The 14,356-nt window shown below is 37.1% G+C and overlaps 1 protein-coding gene across 1 annotated transcript; it reads right to left on the reverse strand.

The window, feature by feature from the left end:
- Positions 1-1,400: 1,400 nt before the first annotated feature.
- LOC145274667 (uncharacterized) lies at positions 1,401-5,129 on the reverse strand. Its single transcript, XM_080127459.1, has one exon. It carries the CDS (start codon positions 3,336-3,338, stop codon positions 2,595-2,597), a length of 744 nt encoding a protein of 247 aa, XP_079983585.1. The 5' UTR covers positions 3,339-5,129; the 3' UTR covers positions 1,401-2,594.
- Positions 5,130-14,356: the final 9,227 nt, after the last annotated feature.

Raw genomic sequence — 14,356 nt, forward strand, 5'->3', positions numbered from 1 at the left:
ATGGTACTCAAGCACTCTCAAGTGCCCAGCTTTAGGAGTGAGGTGTGTCGGGAGTGGGGAGACGGCGTTCATTGCCCTAGACAAGAAACAAGATCTACCACTGGGTGTTTCTGTCGAATCACTGTGATAGTATCTCTGCGCCTGACTAATAGGCAAAGGAGGAGTATGGAAGCCGGGTGATAGACAGAACCTATCTACTCTTTAAGCAATTTAGGTTTGCAAACCAGTAATTTGAGTCACCAGCTCTAGGAAGGTTGTCATCCAAGACTGAAGAGGCCTCCCTCCCCTTTGGTTTAGTTTCAGAGTTTTTCTTCTAGACGGATGATCTGGAAAAATCTACTGAGTCCGTCACCACTGAGAGGGTTTGCTCCGCGCCTGGGTTCTAATCCAGGTATTTCTGCGACCCCGCGTGGTTATTTAATGTTACAGGGTTAGTTTGTAGAAGTTATATATCTGCTAAATAGTTACACTCCTCAAAGTGAATTAGGGACATTGTTATTTCATTGTTACTGGATAAAGGGGTTGAGTAGAGCTCATGCAGTGTAAGCAACTATGATTGTAAGAAGACTTGTTAGGAGATAATGTGGTTTGAGGCTTTCCCTTTATATATATATATATATATATATATATATATATATAATTTTTAAGTGGATGACCAGATAAGGGTAACATAACAAGCACTTTGTCTCCAACTTCGAAGCTCCAGGGGACAGCATTTTGGTCATAATGCTTCTTCATTCTAGCTTGAGTTGTCCGCAGTCTTTCGCGTGCCAGTTGGCTGGTTTCATGTAGTCTATTTCACAACTGTGATACGTACTCTAGCACGGGTTCGTGGGTGGATCTTTCCTGAAGCCATTTTTCTTTCAACAATACTAGGGGGCCACATACCGAATGGCCAAACACTAACTCAAATGGACTGAATTCCAAAGATTCTTGGGTAGCATCTCGTGCTGCAAACATCAAGAAGGGAATACCCTCATCCCAATCCTTCTGGTGACCAAGGCAATAAGTTCGGATCTTGGTCTTCAGTGGAGAATGAAACATTTCCAAGGCGCCATGGGATTGGGGGTGATATGCGGTCGACTTGACTGTCTGTATACCCAGCATGTTCATGGACTGTTGAAACCTCCCCCTGGAGATAAAATTCAATCCTTGATCGGATTATATTATTCTTTGGCAGTCCAACCATGCAGAAGAAGTTGAGAAGGGGCTTTATGATTTTCTCAGCAGATATGTTTCTTAGTGGGATTGCTTCCAGGAATCTGGTGGATGCGCAGATGAGGGTGAATATATACTGATTTCCCCTTTTAGTCTTGGGAAGTGGATCTACGCAGTCGATCAAAATTTGGCAGAAGGGTTTCTCAAATGAGGGTATAGGATGTAATGGGGCGACTGGTATTTTCTGGTTCAGCTTGCCTACCATCTGGCAGATGTGACAAGTTCGGCAATAGTTAGATACGTCTTCGCATACCTCTGGCCAATAAAAATGTTTAGTGATTCTCTCGTAAGTCTTGCGAATGCCTAAGTGGCCTCCCAAGGGGATTTCATGAGCCACTTCTAATATTTCGGCCCTGCGTGTCCTAGGTAATACTAGTTGGTATAGTACTGACCAGTCTTCGTGCATGGGGGATTGTGAGGGCCTCCACTTCTTCATCAGCACGCCGTTTTTTATGAAGTAACCAGAGGGTACTTTCTCCAGTTCTTTCTTGGGTAGCGCTTCTTCAAAGAGGGGGGAAATCTACTCATCTCTTCGCTGTTCCTCCATGATCAACTGTCGTGAGGTGGGAAATCCAGTAGAGGGTTTGTGGTTAGTAAGGAGATTATTTGTATCCATGGTTGTTGATTTAGTTTCCACCTCAGGATTCCTGAATAACTGGGAGAGGTTAATTTCTTTGTTCTCCTCGGACTGATCTTTCATCGCAGACTCTTCTTCTGCAGTTCTTTTTGCGGTCTGCGCACGGGTTACTGCACATGATGGGAACATGCCAGGGTGTTGCTCTTCCATCAACTCGGTATTTTTTGAGATGTCTGGCTCCATTATCACTCTTGGGTGGAGGATGACGCTTTCTCTGGCTGGATCATTCCCGAGTAACATCGAGATGCCCTTCATGGGTAGGCTACGCCCACTTCTATCAGACCACATACTATATCCGAATCAAGAGAGACTCGATGGATTGGGACATCGATGTAATTTCCACCAATTCTGCCAATCACAACAGATTCTCCTGTGGCTGTTTGTGACCTGCGTGGCATACTCTGCTCCAAAATCAAAGAATGGGTTGCCCCAGTGTCTCTCAGAATTTTTACAGGCTGTTTATCCAAGCGATTATATACTGGGGATATTAAACCGTTTGATATGAATGGTCTATAATCCTTTCTAATCTCGTCAGTATCTTTAAACGTAATGCGCTTATGTGAAGAGATGAAGCCTTGTGGTTTACTCGTAAATCTCCGTCCAAAATCTGCACCTTTTCTGTCAGGGCAGTGTACGGCAATGTGCCCTACCTTTTTACAGTAGTGGCACGTTATGGTTCTCCACCCGTCTGTTTGATGATAGGTAGGAGGTGGTGGCTTTGTATGGGGGTACTTGCTTCTTAATGCAGGAGGTTGTACACATTGTTCTCGCTAACAGTTTTTGTGGTACGATCGATGTTGGTCATCATTCGGTGGTCCCTGGGATCTTTTTGTTCGAATAGGCTAGTAGGTCTGCTTTTGCCTCGCTTGTGCGTTAGGGTATATTCATCAGCGAGAGTTGCCATCTGATAAACCATTGTAAGCTGCTTCTCATTCAGGAATGCTTTCAAATCATCGTGGATGCAACTCTTAAATTCTTCGATTAAAATTAGCTCTCGGAGCTTATCGTAGTCCGATTCTACGTCTTTGGAAGAACTCCATCGGTCGAAGTATACTTCCTTTTGTCGGAAGAATTCTACATAGGATTGATTTTCCAATTTTTTATACGACCTAAATCTCTGTCGGTATGCTTCAGGCACCATTTCATAAGTTTTAAGAATGACTGATTTAACAATGTTGTAATCAGCGCAGTCCGTGTTAGACATAGATGCAAAGACCTCTTGTGCCCTTCCTCTTAATGCGGTCTGCAGTAACATTGGCCATGCTTCTATGGGCCATTTTAAATTTACAGCAATTTTTTCAAAATGCTGAAAATACCGGTCAACGTCTGCCTCGTTGAACGTAGGTACTAACCTAACTTGTCTTGTTATATCGAATTCATTTCTTCTTTCTTGATGTAAAGTTCTTCCCTCTAATTCCCCAATTCTAGTCTCTTGTTCTATCCGTGATCTCTCTATATCTGCTTCCATTCTAGTCTTCTCCATTTCTAATTCTATCTCCCTCTCACGTAAATTGGCTGCGGTTTTCAGTCTTTCCAGCTCGATTTGTTCTTTTGACAATTTATTTAACTCGTCTAATAAATCTTCTAATAGGGCTTCATCTAGAATTTCCTCATCGACTAAGTGTTCTGTAATTATTCTAACTGTATTTTACGTAAGGACGGTCTCGTGTCTAGTTTATAATGTCTACCGACTGCTAATAGGTCATCTTTTTTTTAATTTACAAAGCCCTTCAAATGTGGGAGATCCTACAAAATTAGTTACTAGAGACATGTTTTATTTATTTATTTATATTTTTTTTTTTTACTTTCTTACACTTCTTGTTATCTCAAATGTGTCCACTGTCCAGTGTGTCTCTTGAGAAGGATATACATATCCCGGACGAGAGCCCCATGTATGTTAGTACTTGGCTATCTCCACTGGGGACTGTAAAGATAGGATCGCAACAATAATAAAAAAAAATAATTTTTCCTGGGATAAAAAAAAAAAAAGTAAATACAGGAAGGGATTATCCAAATTCTTCAGAGACAACGGTAAAACACAAGACAGAAAAACACAACCGAAATAACAAACAAAAGGCTGATGGGAATTATGAATGAAAGTTTATTTATAACAACACAAAAAAAAAAAAAAAAAAATGTAATCGTTTTGATAGTTTAAAATGTCTTTATCAAGAGAGAATGTCCACTTGGCCTTTTGGTCAAGATCAAAGTGTAGTATCTGTTCCGGCAGATGCTGCACTTAAGATAATTTGTACCAGTCAATGGAGGGGAAACCCTCTATACTGGGACAATTATTATTTTTGGGAACCAGAGTGACCCCTTTTAGGGGAGCTGGTTTTTACCTCACATTAAAAACGGCCTTGTGCCTGATTTGCTCAGTGGGGGAGCAAATAAATACCATCAAGAGAGAATGTCCAAGTATGCCAGACCCAAATACGACATTTTCGTACTGGTCATTGTCGTTTGCTCAGTTCAAAACAAAAAGAGAGTAAGGGAGAGAGAGAGAGAGATTTTGTTTCACTCACTGTCTTAGCGTCTTTACTTCTTTCTTCTTCTTATCCGATTTCCTTCCGAAAAACTGGCTCCCAAAATATCTTAAGTAGACGCCTTTTCAATATTCATCGAATTCTTTTCCGTCTCATCCGGCTTCCTTTTGCAAAAACTTATTCCAAATACATCAGGTGGACTCCTTTCCAATGTTTATTAAGTGCGCCGTCCTCGGCTTTATCAACCGCAGTACTATATTACTGCTAATATTACACCTATTCGCAGTGTCGCCGTTGACGACTGCCTCGCTCGGTAGCGAGGGGCAGACTGTTTTTTTTTTGTCTTTCGTAAGTGTGCAGGTTAAAACGCCCCCTCTCTCCATAAATATATTTTCACCTCCCACTCTCTATACAGCCTGCTAGTGTTCGCTAGCTGGTTTCTTTTCTTTCTTTCTCCTCTACTGTCAGTGCTCGTTTGCTATTCTCTTTCTTTTCTTCTTTTGTCCACTCTCTATATATCTCTTCACATCCTCTCTCGTGATTATTTTTTGACTGAGCGCAGACGACAACAAAATTGATGAAAAAAAAACAAAAAAAACTCCTATTCTCTCTCGATTTTGAACAACATATAAAAAAAAATAATTAATTACGTTTTTTTTACTAAAAATGTAACAAGAGGTAAATTAAGACATTAAATAAGAATAAACATTAAAGAACGATAAGTATATAATTATATAATAAAAATAAATATAGAAATAAACGAATGGTAAATATTACCTTACGCTAGAACAGAACACCGACCACTTTTTTTTTTTTTTAAGGGGTATTCAAGGTCACTGACAACAAATCTTATAATAAAACCTGCCGCAGATTTACCATTTGCATGGTATGAACCCCTAAACTTTTGGACTATGTTGTGCCATTTTACTGTCTTCGGTAGTGTTTTTCTTACATGATGCGTTTGTGTGAATGGGCATAATAGGGTGTCTTATATCGCGTAGGAATCTTTAAGCGGCCATTTCAAATCAAGTTTTTAAAAAAAAATGTGATTTATTCATTTTATTTTATTTTTTTTTACAAGGAAGTCACCATTTATCAAGGGCTGGAGGCCACTCGGATAAGGGTTATTGCATGTACAGTAATCAATGGGATAATATCGTAGTAATCTCTAGTAATGGAGATCTGATAAAATGTCTTACTAAAGGGGGCGGTTCACCAGGAACTTGTTTATGTTGGACTTGAAGACATCCAAGTTGTAGTCGGATGGGAAACAGGCAAACAGTTCCACAGGCATGCACTTCTAAGAAAGAAGCTTTGTTCATGGAATCTACATTTTGATTTAGATACAGATAAAGAGTGGGGAAAATTACTGACAGCTAGGGTGTTTTTCGTGAAAGATTGGTGAGGGGAGACCAGAGGTTGGATCTCAGATGAGCACTTCCCATGAAAATAACGATAAAAGACAGGCTCGCAATGTCCCTTCTGTGGGAGAGAGATTACAGGGAAGAGAAAAGGGCATCTCCCACTAGGCTACAAAGTCTATTTTGTACTCTGTCAAAGCAGGATAGGCTGTTTTTAGCAGCTCCTGCCCAGATGTGGCAGCAGTACTCCATCCTTGGACGTACATGGCTTTTATATAAATAGAGAATTGCATCAGCAGTGAGATATCTACTTGAACGGTAGAAGGATCCCACCATTTTTCCAGTGACCTTGGCAACAGATTTGATGTACGTGTTCCATTTCAGATCAGGAGTAAAGGTCAATCCCAGAAACTTGTCAAAACCTGGAGCCTCCCCAAGATGAGAGCCATCCATTTCCATTGATGCCAGATGAGGATCAGAGCGTTGATGTAAAGATAGAAGCTTGGTTTTAGATGCATTAAAAGTAACCAGCCACCTTTTCCCCCATTGTACCATGCGCTCAAGATCAGAGGAGAGAGAATCAGAGAGAACTTTTTTTTTTTTTTTTTTTTTTTCCTTTGAAGATTGTAATGCTGGGTATGGGGCAGCCAAACCAGCTGCCAACATTGCCCTGCTTTTTTATTGAAACCAACCGAGAGCTCTTTTTAGTATCCTTGCTGTTCCCTTAAGTGCAATTGTCGGAATCTTTTTTGCACTTGGTTCACCAGGAATATTAGTTAGGTAGGACTTCAGGTTCTTCTTCATAAGTCCTGTGGCACCTATGATAACTGGTATGATCGATATCCCCTTTAGGTTCCAGTTTCTTTTCATATCATACATGAGACCTTGGTATTTGGTCTGTTTCTCTCTTTCAACTCTGTTAAGACCGCCATCATTAGGAACACTCACTTCAATCAAGGTTGCAACTCTCTCTGACTTATTCCATTTAACTATGTCAGGTTTCACAGCAGCATTTTCAAGGTAGGTGGCTGTAGGGATTACATGGTCGTAATGTATGGTATATCAGTCATTTCCAACTGTTCTTTCAGGTTGATGTTCCCAGGACTTGCTGCTACACTGGATGTTTAATTTTTTACAGATGGTCCAGTGGAGGTACTTGCATACTCCATCATGTCTCGCTGTATAGTAGCCGTCCCCTAGAAGAACTTTGCAACTTGATATCAGATGACCAACACTTTCCAATTCTGTATGGCAGTACCTGCATTTATTGTCATTACTGATCCCTGCCATCTTCTTGAATGCATTGGTCATCAATCCCTGGTCTTGGGCAGCCATTATGACCCTTTCCTGATCGTGGTGGAGGGATCCTCTTTTGAGCCAGTCCAAAGAACCTTCTTTATCTATGTATTCCTGAGGGAGTTCCCCCAGAAAATACTTTGCACGCTGATGTAGTTCCCATTCTTTAAGGTTCATCTGTTGAAAGGTCTCAGTATATTTCTGCCGGCTCTTTCTTGCTATTTCTGTGACACACTTGTTTGGTGTTTCGTCCTCATCTGAGAGACAACTCTGACCAAAATGCTTGGCCAGCTGGGTGACTGATGTTCTGCTGGCTCTTGTCTCTTGATGTTCATATACTATTGAGAGGGTGTCATTCTGGGAGCTTCTCAAATACTGACCGGTGCTCACAATAGTTGCCCTATGTTGATGATTAATCTCTGAGAGTCCCAGACCTCCTTCTCCCCTGGGCAAATACAACCTTGGTAGACACTGATTTCTGTATATTATTTTATGAAGCGTTAGTAGCTTCCGTGTCTTTACATCTAGCCGGTTGATGTATTTTTGTGGCCAGTCAATGATACCAAAGCTGTATGTTATTACTGGCATAGCAAGCTGGTTTATGGCAGTAATTTTATTTTTATTGGTGAGCTGGGTTTTGCATATTTTCCTCACCCGGCGTACATATTCTTTACTAATCTTCTCCCTCATCTTGGCATGTTGTATGTTCTCGTTTTCCTCAATGCCAAGGTACTTGTAAGGCTCATGCTCTTCTAGATCCCTGATGTCGATGTTTTCATTAAGCTGCATATTTTCTGTGTGGGTCTTCTTCCCAGCTCTGAGTGTACATTTGGCACATTTATCCAGGCCAAACTTCATTCCGATGTCACTGGAGAATGTGTGTACTACCTGCAGAAGGTGGTGCAGGTCGGTGTCAGAGCTAGCATACAGCTTAAGATCATCCATGAAGAGCAGATGGTTTATTCTGTTGCTTGGATCTCGATGGCGTCCCTGACTCAAATTGTAGGCGCTCGGATTTTTATTCAGGAGCTTGCTTAGTGGGTCTATTGCCATACAGAACAGTAAGGGAGATAAGCTGTCACCTTGGAATATTCTCCTTTTGATTTTTACTTCAGGGATGATGGTTTTTCCTCCATTGTGATTTAATGATATTGTAGTTTTCCACATCTGAAGGTGAGCAGCCATTGTTTGTCTAATTACCGGGTGGACTTTGTATAACTCAAGGCACCAAAGTAGCCATGAGTGTGGCACGCTGTCAAATGCCTTCTGGTAATCAATCCATGCCATGCTCAGGTTTTTGTGTCTCTTCCTATAGTCTTCTAGGACGGTCTTGTTGATTAATAGCTGGTCTTTGGTACCAAGGCATTTTCTTCTGCACCCTGTCTGCTCTTTTTCAAGGTAGGTCCCAGAAGATAGATGGTCATATATACCATCGGCTATCAGACCAGTGAAAAGCTTGTAGGTAGTTGTAAGGCAGCATATTGGCCTGTATTTATTTGGCCGTTGTGTCTCCTTGGTCTTGGGTATGAGGCTGGTGTCCCCCTCTGTCAGCCAGGGTGGTGTTGCTTCTTCATCTCTTAGCATCCTGCTGAAGCAATCACTGTAGTGGGGGTGGAGTGCAGTCAATTGCTTCAGCCAAAAGTTTTGGACATTGTCGATGCCAGGTGCTTTGTGGTTGGATAATTGAGCCAGTTTTCTTGTTATCATACCAGGAGTTATGACTGGTTCTGGCATCTGAGGCTTGGTATCATTGAGCCTAATAATATCTTCAATCCACTGGGCCTCTTGATTATATTTGCCTTCTGTTTCAAATAGAGGTCTCCAGTAGTTTTCCAGGGCTTCCTCTGCAGGTGGACTATCTACAGTAATGGTGTCCCTTATCAGCTGCCTGTAAAAAGTCCTTTGGTTTGTTTTAAACTGCCTATTTTGAATCTGGGAGTTGATCTTGTTCTCCTGGTTTTTAATTCTCTGGGAAAGTGCTGGTATTTTTCCTTCCAACTCCCTAGCTGTATTATGTAATCCCTCAATTGTCTTATGGTGGTATTTGGTACATTTATGGCCTTTGATGTGCTGCCATAGATGGTCGTGTCATCAGCATAGATGTCAATGAATGATTTAAATTTGTATTTTTGGGAGATCATTGATGTAGATCAGGAAGAGTTGGGTCCAGGATGGACCATTGAGGGACACCAACATTAATACTGTGGGCTTCTGATTTCTACCCATCAACCACTACTCTTATGAGCCTATCAGAGAGAAATGATTTAATAATTGAGAAAACATTTCCAGTTGTACCGTAGCTGGAAATCTTGTGAAGTAGGCCTTTATGCCATACCTTATCGAAGGCCTTTGATATGTCAAGAGCAATTGCCTTAGAGAGGAAGCCTTTGTCGAGAGATTCACTAATTCTATGATATCGAACCGTTAGCACATCTGCTGTAGATCTAGAAGAATGGAAACCATATTGCATGTCACTAAGAAGCTTATTTCTGCTGAGGTGGTTGACTACTTCTTTATTTAATATGGATATGAATTAGCTGCAAAGTTCTTGGAAAATAGTTTGGCTTTGTCTGGTGCTGACGAGATGACCTCAGGTCCATTGATGATGTTTGGGATAGAACACACGCTTCTGTTCATGATCCTGTTTGTTATTTGCCAAAACTGGTGGGAACTAAGCCGCTGCTCAGCTACTTTGGATTTAACAGACTGAGCATATAGCTCTTGCATTTTTTATTACTCTTTTACAGTGGTTGCTGGCAGTCCTAAAAGCAGCTTTAGTCTCAGTACATCTATTACGTTGGTAGCTATGGAAAAAGTGATTTCTGTGCACGATGGCAGCAGCATATTCTGGGGAGAACCATGACTGGCTGTTAAGTTTTTGTTGGAATTTTTTAGATGGTATGAATCTGTCTATACCTCCAATTAACCGGTCAGGTTAATTGTAGGTCAGGTCTGATACTATAGAGGACACATTCGGTCAGGTCTGATACTATAGAGGACACATTCGGTCAGGTCTGATACTATAGAGGACACATTCGGTCAGGTCTGATACTATAGAGGACACATTCGGTCAGGTCTGATACTATAGAGGACACATTCGGTCAGGTCTGATACTATAGAGGACACATTCGGTCAGGTCTGATACTATAGAGGGCACATTCGGTCAGGTCTGATACTATAGAGGGCACATTCGGTCAGGTCTGATACTATAGAGGACACATTCGGTCAGGTCTGATACTATAGAGGACACATTCGGTCAGGTCTGATACTATAGAGGACACATTCGGTCAGGTCTGATACTATAGAGGGCACATTCGGTCAGGTCTGATACTATAGAGGGCACATTCGGTCAGGTCTGATACTATAGAGGGCACATTCGGTCAGGTCTGATACTATAGAGGGCACATTCGGTCAGGTCTGATACTATAGAGGGCACATTCGGTCAGGTCTGATACTATAGAGGGCACATTCGGTCAGGTCTGATACTATAGAGGGCACATTCGGTCAGGTCTGATACTATAGAGGGCACATTCGGTCAGGTCTGATACTATAGAGGGCACATTCGGTCAGGTCTGATACTATAGAGGGCACATTCGGTCAGGTCTGATACTATAGAGGGCACATTCGGTCAGGTCTGATACTATAAAGGGCACGTCCTTTTTAAACATGGAATGCAGAGGGAGATCAGATATAAATGTATGGAAGCTATCCCAGTCAGCCATAAAGTATCGATATACTGTACGGTGAGAGGTATGTCTGAAGACTTGTTGCATTTCATTTTTATCTTAACTGATACAACAGAGTGGTCGGAAGATCCCAGAGGAGATAAAATGGAACATGAACATAGCTCCGGGGAAGTTGTGAGAAAAGGGTCTAAAAGGCTTGCATACTGACTCGTAGTATCGGGCACACTGGTGGGTTCGTGAACAATCTGAGTGAGGTCATAGGCAATGAAGAAGTCATGACAACCACCCCTCATGTCTTGTTTGAATGGATCAGCCATTCCACATTGTGGACACCACAGATGTGAATGTTAGCCGAAAGATGAGCAGACAGGATGTGGTCAATTTTCTCAGATATGCTCTTAAAGATAGTAACTCCGTTGTTGCAGGGGCGATAGAGGGCAAATATAAATGCAGTGGTGTAAGCAAGTGCAACCCAGAAGCACATATAAGGTAAATTAGGGTCTTCTCTGGAGATATCCCTACCACACGGAAAGCCATCTTTAATGTAGGCACATATTCCATGCCAATGGCAATTTTCTTACGTAGTTTTAATGCTTTTTTTTAATTGATCAAAAAATAAAGTTTTCACAAGCGGTTTCCAAAAACATAAGCAGCGAACACATTGTTTTCCGTTCTTTATTTGGGAGGGGGTATTCCATTAACAGGTGCTCCTGTAGTTTAATTAACCGTTTTCTGCCACCTCTCTCTCCAATATAAACAGAATTTTTGTGAAATGGTAAATGTCGGCACGTTACTTACGGAAAAACAGTTAATTAAACTGCAGAAGCACCTGTTAAACTAAACAAGTCCTATAATTGAATATCCCCACCCCCTTTTATAAAACTTTCTGAAAAGTTGTAACTAACTGATATCTGTATAATTTTGTTTGTCTATACTTTGTGATGCTGAACTAAGTCATTTTTTTTTTTGTGTCTCGTTGACTGTGCACTCATGGGAACTATGCATGCTTCACTTATTTTTTTTATTCTTTCTAATGAAATTTTCATTCTTTGTAAGAAAACAGATTGCATGAACAAAAGTTTTAACAGTTTAGGCGTTGAAATTAAGGTTAGATTACTAATTCTATAGTCACAATAACATTTCATGATCCAAGTGTTCTTGCGCTAATTATAATTTATTATAGCAATAGGTATATTTTTCAAGGCTTTGTAAATTCATTTTTTTAATTATGAAATTCAGGTTTTTAAAATTATACATGATGAAATATGGCTGTGAAATTGGTAGCACAAACGACTAATTTTGACCCCTGAATTGTCAAACTTCATTGATCCCCCCCCCCCTTAGTGCAAAAAATAGGTTCTATGTGATGGATGATCCCCTTAATGTGCGACCATCAGTGCATAGCCTACTACACAATTCAGGTCATTATCTTTCCAATGAGTCTTGATTTGTTAAATTCTAATCATTAGTTGCTAAGATTTGGAACTTATAAAATTGCCAAAAAAGTGTGTATATGTAAGTGTGTGTATATATATGTGTGTGTGTGTGTGTGTATATGTGTAGAAATGTTTCTGTTATGTCACAAAAACTATTTTCTTTACGTCAGAAGTGTCACGCTCATACATTAATTCCATAGATAATCTAACATACTGGCCCGATGGGTCACAGGTAGTCTAGTATATATATATATATATATAATATATATATATATATATATATATATATGTATGTATTTTAATATACATATATATATATATGTATGTATTTTAATATACATATATATATATATGTATGTATTTTAATATACATATATATATATATGTATGTATTTTAATATACATATATATATATATGTATGTATTTTAATATACATATATATATATATGTATGTATTTTAATATACATATATATATATATGTATGTATTTTAATATACATATATATATATATGTATGTATTTTAATATACATATATATATATATGTATGTATTTTAATATACATATATATATATATGTATGTATTTTAATATACATATATATATATATGTATGTATTTTAATATACATATATATATATATGTATGTATTTTAATATATATATATATATGTATGTATTTTAATATATATATATATATGTATGTATTTTAATATATATATATATATGTATGTATTTTAATATATATATATATATGTATGTATTTTAATATATATATATATATGTATGTATTTTAATATATATATATATATGTATGTATTTTAATATATATATATATATGTATGTATTTTAATATATATATATATATGTATGTATTTTAATATATATATATATATATGTATGTATTTTAATATATATATATATATATGTATGTATTTTAATATATATATATATATATGTATGTATTTTAATATATATATATATATATATGTATGTATGTATTTTAATATATATATATATATATATATGTATGTATTTTAATATATATATATATATATATATATATGTATGTATTTTAATATATATATATATATATATATATATATATATGTATGTATTTTAATATATATATATATATATATATGTATGTATTTTAATATATATATATATATATATATGTATGTATTTTAATATATATATATATATATATGTATGTATTTTAATATATATATATATATATATATGTATGTATTTTAATATATATATATATATATATATGTATGTATTTTAATATATATATATATATATATATGTATGTATTTTAATATATATATATATATATATATGTATGTATTTTAATATATATATATATATATATATATATGTATGTATTTTAATATATATATATATATGTATGTATTTTAATATATATATATATATGTATGTATTTTAATATATATATATATATATATGTATGTATTTTAATATATATATATATATATATATATGTATTTTAATATATATATATATATATATATATGTATGTATTTTAATATATATATATATATATATATGTATGTATTTTAATATATATATATATATATATATGTATGTATTTTAATATATACAGTTGTGCCCGATATTATTCATACCCCCCTTGAAAATTGAGTTTATTAGGTGTAATTTTGTTAGAATTTATTGTTTACGTCCATATTGATACATATTCTTAATAAACCTCTTCTGATCATTTTCGTCATTTTAAAATCTCGGGATTCTTGTAATAAAAGAAATATACAGCTATTTATAAAATCTGCAATGTTCAAAAATAATCATACCCCCTTATTTTTTCAGTATTAATCGAGTTTCTGACTGTTTGTTTCCTGTTTGATTCTTATTTTGAATGCTTTTATACAACCTTTGATTAATTTCATTTCGTTTTTTGCATTTTTCAGAAATTAAAATGATATCAACTGAAAACCAATAAAAGAATAAAAATTATTAGAATGGGGAAGAAAAAAGAGCTTAGTAATGATCTTAGGACTAAAATTGCGAATTCACATAAGGATGGTTTAGGTTAAAAGTCAATTTCCAAGAAATTTGAGGTCCCTACAGCAACAGTACAGAGCATCATCAAAAAATTCCAGAGCCACCACACAACAAACAACTTGATTGGTAGAGGAAGGAAAAGGAAACTGTCTGCTAGAGCCACCAGGAATATTGTAAGAAGTGTTAATGCAAA

Source organism: Euprymna scolopes, unplaced genomic scaffold, assembly GCF_053919585.1.
Source record: "Euprymna scolopes isolate OS-2025 unplaced genomic scaffold, ASM5391958v1 sca390, whole genome shotgun sequence".
Taxonomy (NCBI): Eukaryota; Metazoa; Mollusca; class Cephalopoda; order Sepiida; family Sepiolidae; genus Euprymna; species Euprymna scolopes.